At 38.8% G+C, this 7,678-nt stretch overlaps 1 protein-coding gene across 2 annotated transcripts in view; it reads left to right on the top strand.

Annotated features, from left to right (window-relative positions):
* LOC104759815 overlaps positions 5,464-7,678 on the top strand; it is an 8,642-nt gene continuing 6,427 nt past the window's right edge. The window contains exons 1-3 of one of the 2 annotated variants that reach the window (XM_019238700.1): positions 5,464-6,199; positions 6,338-6,435; positions 7,294-7,313. In XM_019238700.1, coding sequence (XP_019094245.1) covers positions 5,688-6,199; positions 6,338-6,435; positions 7,294-7,313 — 630 coding nt within the window. In that variant the 5' untranslated portion in view covers positions 5,464-5,687. Of the gene's footprint in view, positions 6,200-6,337; positions 6,436-7,293; positions 7,677-7,678 lie in introns of both variants that reach the window. The other variant, XM_019238699.1, reaches the window with a different exon arrangement.

The raw sequence follows: 7,678 nt of genomic DNA, 5'->3' as shown, positions 1-7,678 counted from the left end.
TTTTTTTTTTTAATTATTGATTGTTTTATGTCTGAAACTCTCTTGATTAATTTATATTATGATTTCAATTTCTTATTTAGTGTAATTTATATTAAGATTTCATGTTATGTAGTTTCATTTGTTTTTCGGGTTATTCGGGGTTTCTAGGTACATTTCATGTTTTTGTGGGTATTTTGGATATGTTCGAGTAGGTAATATCCATAACCGAATATATTTTGGATACATTACAAGTTTCTTTTTGTCAATACCCAAATAACCCGAATCCGAGAGGAACCGAACCTGACCCCGACCCGAGATTATATGAACACCTGTGCGGATCCTATATTCGTAAACCCGAAAAACCCGAACCCGAATTACCCGAACCTGACCCCGACCCGAGATTATATGAACACCTGTGCGGATCCTATATTCGTAAACCCGAAAAACCCGAACCCGAATTACCCGAACCTGACCCCGACCCGAGATTATATGAACACCTGTGCGGATCCTATATTCGTAAACCCGAAAAACCCGAACCCGAATTACCCGAACCTGACCCCGACCCGAGATTATATGAACACCTGTGCGGATCCTATATTCGTAAACCCGAAAAACCCGAACCCGAATTACCCGAACCTGACCCCGACCCGAACACCCAAATGCCCAGGCCTAATACAGATCGTGGCATCTCTTGAACAAGTTCTCGATCTTAACACAACCACCTTCGAAGATATTGTGGGGAGGCTCAAAGCGTATGAAGAAAGAATCAACGAAGAAGATGCCGAGCAACAAGATGATCAGGGCAAACTTATGTATGCCAATACGGAGTATCGCCAAGAGAATTTTGGGAATAGCAGAGGACGAGGAGGTCGTGGTTACTGGCAAGGAAGAGGCCGTGGACGGTTTGAGTACAATCAAGATCAATCTTACAGACAAGGACGAGACAAAGAGAGAGAGGCAACAATCACGTGTTTTCGGTGTGATAAACAGGGGCACTTTGCATTTAATTATCCCGACAAATTGCTTAAGCTCCAAGAAGTAGTTGATAAGAAGGAAGAAGAGACACGTGAAGCCGACGAGTTGATGATGCATGAAGTGGTCTTCCTTAATGAACAAAAGGTAGAACCAAAACGTTTTGATGTGAGTCTCGACAGAAAAATATGTGGTATCTCGATAATGGCGCAAGTAATGATATGAGTGGACATCGAGAGTTCTTTGGGAATCTTGATGAAAATGTGACAGGAATGGTGAGGTTTGGAGATGATTCCCGCATTAGTATCAAAGGAAAAGGGTCTATACGCTTTGTATTCAAGAATGGTGTGAAGAAAATGCTGCACAATGTGTATTACATACATGAGTTAAAAAGCAATATCATTAGCCTTGGTCAAGCCACTGAAGCAGGATGCAAAGTCCAGATGAAAGAAGACTTGCTAATACTCTATGATCGTCTTGGACAGTTGCTGGTGCAAACAACAAGGTCAAGAAATCGGTTGTACAAGGGTGATCTTGGATGTTGATGACATAAAGTGCTTACAACTGACAACGACGACTGAGTCATCAAAGTGGCATGCTCAGTTGGGTCATATTAACTTGGAGACCATGAAGATGATGATTAATAATGAACTCGTGTGTGGTATACCAAAGATCACAGTGGATAAGGAGATTTGTACTTCATGCCTCGTCGGCAAGCAAACCAGAAAGATGTTTCCTCAAGCAACTACCTATCAAGCTACACAACGTCTTGAGCTTATTCACGGTGACCTTTGCGGACCTATAACACCTTCCATAGCTGTCAATAAGAGATATGTATTTGTGCTTATTGATGACTACTCACGGTATATGTGGACTATTCTATTGAAAGAGAAGAGTGAAGCATTTGAATAATTCACAATTTTCAAGAGGCATGCTGAACAAGAAATAAGGGCTGTGATAAAAACATTCCGAACAGACAGAGGTGGAGAATTTACTTCAAGTGAGTTCCAAGCCTATTGTGACAAGTATGGGATCAAGAGACATTTAACGGCACCGTACTCTCCTCAACAAAACGGAGTTGTTGAAAGGCGTAATAGAACTCTCTTGGAGATGACTTGAAGCATTTTGAAACACATGGAGTAACCAAACAATCTATGGGGAGAGGCTGGAAGACACACGACATACTTGATCAACAGGATATCAACAAGATCTTTAACCAAGTCCACGTCTTATGAGATGCTTAAGGAGAAAAAACCCAAATTTTGAGCACCTAAAAGTGTTTGGTTGTCTTGGTTATGCAAGAACAGAGGCAGCGGGGAGAAGAAAACTAGAAGACAGGTCACGAACAGTGGTTTATCTCGGAGCGGAGCCTAGTTCAAAAGCCTATCGTCTATACGATCCTGTAAGCAGAAAAATCATCGTTAGTAGAGACGTGATCTTTGATGAAGGAAAAGGCTGGAGATGGAGGTATGTTGGGAAAGAAACAAGTAGTGAGTATGGTATGTTTGTTGTGAACTTGGGAGAATTTGGTAATAAAGGCATCAGAGAGTTTGAAACCGTTGGAGAAGCAGAGAGTGTTCGTGATGCTAGAGAAATCAGTGGAAATATTGTGAACAATGGCACAGATGTAGCAGAAGAAGAGAACATTGATGATGAAGAACTAGATAGTGAAAGCAACGATGATGTCGAAACAGAGGAGATGACACAACCACAACTAAGGAGGTCGACCAGACATAGAAACAAACCAGCCTACCTAAACGATTACGTCCATATTGCCGAATATGAAGGTGAGCGTCTAATGTTAACTATGCTTGAAGAGCCATGGAGTTTTAGTGAAACTTGAGAGTTAAAGGTCTGGTTGGAAGCTTGTGAAGATGAATTGTCATCAATCGAGAGAAACAAGACTTGGAACTTGGTGAATCTGCCTGTTGAAATCAAGCCTATCGGACTGAAATGGGTATTCAAAATAAAACGCAACACTGATGGAAGTGTTAGCAAATATAAAGCACGCTTGGTTGAAAAAGGTTATGCTCAAAGACATGGTATTGATTATGATGAAGTCTTTGCACCCGTAGCACAAATTGAGACAGTATGCTTCATCATTGCACTAGCTGCTTCAAGAGGTTGGGAAATACATCATCTTGATGTAAAAACCGCATTCCTCCATGGCGAATTGAAAGAAGAAGTTTATGTCACTCAACCGGAAGGATTCATAAGCTTAGGAAACGAAGACAAAGTTTACAAACTGAACAAAGCTCTTTACGGTCTAAAGCAGGCACCTAGAGCTTGGAATGATAAGCTTAACAAGATTCTTAAGGAGTTGAAGTTCCATAGATCCTTAAAGGAGCCATCGTTGTATCAAAAGGAAGAAACAGGGCATCTTCTCGTTGTGGCTGTGTATGTGGATGATCTTCTTGTCATGGGTTCATCCTTGAAGTTAATACTTGAGTTTAAACAGGAGATGGCAACCAAATTTGAAATGAGCGACCTTGGGAAGTTGTCGTTTTATTTGGGAATTGAAGTACATCAATTCGGTGGAGGTATTGTGTTGAAACAAGAGAGATATGCTGAGAAGATACTACAAGAAACGGGAATGGAAGGTTGCAACTCGTGTCAAGTTCCGATGGATCAAAATCTGAAGCTGTCGAAGTCTCAAAAGGAGCTCAGTATTGATGAAAACGAGTATAGAAGAAATATTGGTTGCCTGCGCTACCTACTTCACACGAGACCCGACTTATCCTATAGTGTTGGAGTTCTTAGTCGATATATGCATGAGCCGAAAGAATCTCATGGAGCAGCACTAAAGCAAGTTCTCTGATACTTGAGAGGAACATCGTCGCATGGGCTTCTCTTTACTCGTTCTGATGATGTGAAGCTTGTGGGATATAGTGATAGCTCACATAATGTTGACGAGGATGACGGGAGGAGCACAACGGGTCATATTTTTTATTGTGCTAATTGTCCTATTACTTGGTGTACGCAGAAACAAGGAACTGTGGCCCTGTCATCATGTGAGGCTGAATTCATGGCTGTTACGGAAGCAGCGAAACAAGCCATTTGGCTTCAAGAGCTCTTTGCCGAGATTACTGGAGAGGATTGCGTGAAGGTCACTATTCGAATCAATAACAAGTCGGCGATCGAGCTAACCAAGAATCCAGTGTTCCACGGTCGAAGCAAACATATACACAAGCGCTACATTTTATTCTTGAGTGTGTTGGGAATGAGCAAGTAGAGGTTGAGTATGTTCCGGGAAGGGAGCAAAAGGCAGACATATTGACTAAGGCACTTGGGAGGATTAAGTTCAAGGAAATGAGGGATAACATTGGAGTTCAAAATGTGAGTGAGGATGCCTTCAAGCTTAAGAGGGAGAATGTTGTTAAAGCTTAAATAGCTTGGAGATCAAGCTAAGTATATTTAGGAGAATCTAAATATACATATCTAATTTGTTAGTTTTCCTAAAAGGTTTTGGAAATTATGTTTAGGATTTTGGTGTTATGTTTCCCTATATAAGGAAAGGAGATGCTAGGTTGTAGCACAACTTATGAGATTTGGAGATTAAGGTTTTGAGTTATTTTTACCTTAAGAGAGAAATCAATAAGAAGAAATATTTCTTGAAAGTTTTTCTTGTGTTCTATATAGTTTATATTTGTGATTTTTATTTAATTTTCAATATATTTTTAATACTCGATCGAGCAAGTTTGTAAAGTTTTCCAATTCACATACTTGATGTATCACAATATATTTTTTACTACAAAAAAATCTCTAAAATACATGAAAACATTGTCTATTCACAACCAAAATATAGAAAATGAAAAATCAAAATGGTAGTTATTAGTAAAATGGTAGCTCTTTCCATGCCTCCTGCCAAACATAATATATATGTCGTGGTCCGGAAAGCTAAGTGAAACAGGATAGTTTAAAACGTTCCAAAGGGATGTATTAGGGATCCAAAATGTAGTATGACACGTGAATTTTGGACCGCATTAAGATATTTTTAGGAGAGTCATCTCCCCCAATGGTCTTTTTTTTCTTAAAAACATCACATTCTCTATAATCCTTTCCGAAATCTAAGATTTTGGTATCAATCAGTGGTATGTATGTATCTGGATCTAAGACTTATCTCTATAGTAATTAGATTACTTTAAAGTATTGTAACCGTATACTATCTTTGCATTAGTCCTAAAAACATGGAGGAACAAAAAGGCAAACAGAACGGTGGCCAACTCCACTACATAGCCTAATGCATACAATTTAAAATAATCGAGAATCATATATATTTGTAGTTGATATCATCACCTACTCCAATAAAAATATATTAACTTTGTTATTTTATGACGAGTGTGTATGTCGCCATTATACACCAAAATCTAAATCTGGATCTGTGTCAACGTTTTGTATGGTTGGATGCCATGTAATAGAACTATATGAAACTATTATGTACTTCTGAATATTTAAGAAAGTGGGTACTGTAACTCTAAATTGAAGCGTACGTACGTTAAAAGAAAAAGTAACCAAACTCCATATGTATGGATTAGTTATATTGGATTGTTTTGATCCCACTCGGTCACTTAAGTCTTCTCGGATCCCATTCCCACCAAAAACACAAACAAAACAACAAAGATTCTATCTCTCTCTCTTATCCCTCACTTCTTGTATATTGTATATTCTATATATTGGAGAGAGTGTAATCTAGTTTTCAATTCTATTTTCGCTTTCTTCGATATTCTCTTTCTCTCATGGCTCCTCTCCCTTTCATACCAGAAACAACCCAAAAGCAAAGGCGCTTATCTTCAGACCCAAAGAAGAACACAAAGAAGAAAACGTCTCAACCGCCGCCTCAGACGCAAACGCAAAAGCTAAAGCAGAAGACGGTACCATCAACATCATCATCTTCGTCGTCGTCATGGAGCCAGATAAAGAACCTTTTGAGTTGCAAACAAATCGAAGGGCCACGAGTGCACGAACCATCAAAGATTACGTCATCATCGTGTGGCTCCTCTCTTTGTAAGTTTAGCGATGTCATTTACGGTAATGCTCGCGTGATACACCGCTCAGATCACTCCCCCGAGAGTAGCAATCTAGGTCAAGATGCCCGGTTGTTGACCCGAAAACCCGTTAACCGCGAATCGTCTTCGTCGGTTAGATCCAACGGTTGTGGCGCTTACTCGTCGTATACAACTTCCAAAGCTATGCACTTTAGAAAACTCTCTGGTTGTTATGAGTGCCACATGATTGTTGATCCAAGCAGGTTCATAAATTTTTATTCTTACTACTTAAATTCTGAATAATACATATGCAAATTTCTTGAACATCTACATATCATCATGATTACAAAATGAAATAAAATAAGAGTGATTAGTTAATAACGATTTGTTTACATAATTAGGTATCCAATAGCACCAAGAATATGTGCATGTCCACAGTGTGGGGAGGTCTTCCCTAAGCTTGAATCATTGGAGATTCATCAAGCAGTTCGTCACGCTGGTATGCATCCCCTTTTTAATTAATTTATCTCTTTTCATATAATGTTATTAAGAAAGCCATAGTTCAGAATCCATTAATATAGATCAAGAAGACTTAATAAAGTTATTTTAGTTGATAAAGCAGAGATATATAAAGTTCAGTTTAACTCGAACATGTTTTTGGTTTAATCAAACGCCTTTTATCAAAAAGAAAATTTCTTTATTTCCTCTTTTGGAATTTTCTATTAATTAGTTGAGAAAAATTAAAAATATTAGAAAACATGGTCTGTCTTTTAGTTTTCTTTTCTCGTAGTTGGGGCCATAAATCTGGCATGTCCTGTCGTTGTTTTTGGATATGTATGTACAGCAGCATATGTTATATTCCAGATTCATTCATGGTACAAAGATTAGAAATATTGTATATCAAAAACACATATTAGGCGACAAACAACATCACTAATCTATCACTCTACGGGTTTTATATATTAATTTCAACCATATATTAAAATTTCGTTTGAACGAGCTGGAAAGGAAAAACAGCCTAACAGAAGAAATACGTACTAAACCAAAATGAAATTCAAAATTTTTTACATGAATTTTTTAGATCGAATCAAATTGAATTGAAATAAACCAAAGCCAAACCAGAACAGAATATACGAATAGGCTTTTACACCTTTACTAGATGAATTCTTAATTTTATCATATAGGAAATTTTAATTGACCATGTTATATTACAAATATGTAATGATTTTGTATAATAAAATATGAATCTTGGATTCCTTTTACTTGTTGTGGTTGATTTAAGGATATATTCATCTCGATATCGACAAAAAAACATATGTGAAGATGTTTTTTGTAATGTAGTTAATTCTGATAACAGTGTCGGAGTTGGGGCCAGAGGATTCAGGGCGAAACATAGTGGACATCATCTTCAAATCGAGCTGGTTACGTAAAGACAGTCCCATCTACAAGATCGAACGGATATTAAAAGTCCACAACACTCAGCGCACAATCCAACGGTTTGAAGATTGTCGCGACGTAATTAAGTCCCATGCACATGCCTCCCCCAGAAAAGAGCCACGTTCTGCCGCCGACGGCAACGAGCTCCTCCGGTTCCACTGCACCACCGTTTCCTGCTCCCTCGGCTCCCGCGGTTCGACCTTCCTCTGCTCAGCTGTCCCTGGCTGCCGAGTTTGCACCATTATCCGCCACGGTTTCCACGCCAAAACGGTGCGTTTAGGCAACGGCGAAGGAAAGGAAGAGAT

The sequence above is a fragment of the Camelina sativa genome, chromosome 17, assembly GCF_000633955.1.
Source record: "Camelina sativa cultivar DH55 chromosome 17, Cs, whole genome shotgun sequence".
NCBI classification, from domain to species: domain Eukaryota; kingdom Viridiplantae; phylum Streptophyta; class Magnoliopsida; order Brassicales; family Brassicaceae; genus Camelina; species Camelina sativa.
The sequence above is the reverse complement of the archived record's forward strand: the minus strand, read 5'-3'. Positions and strand labels throughout refer to the sequence as shown.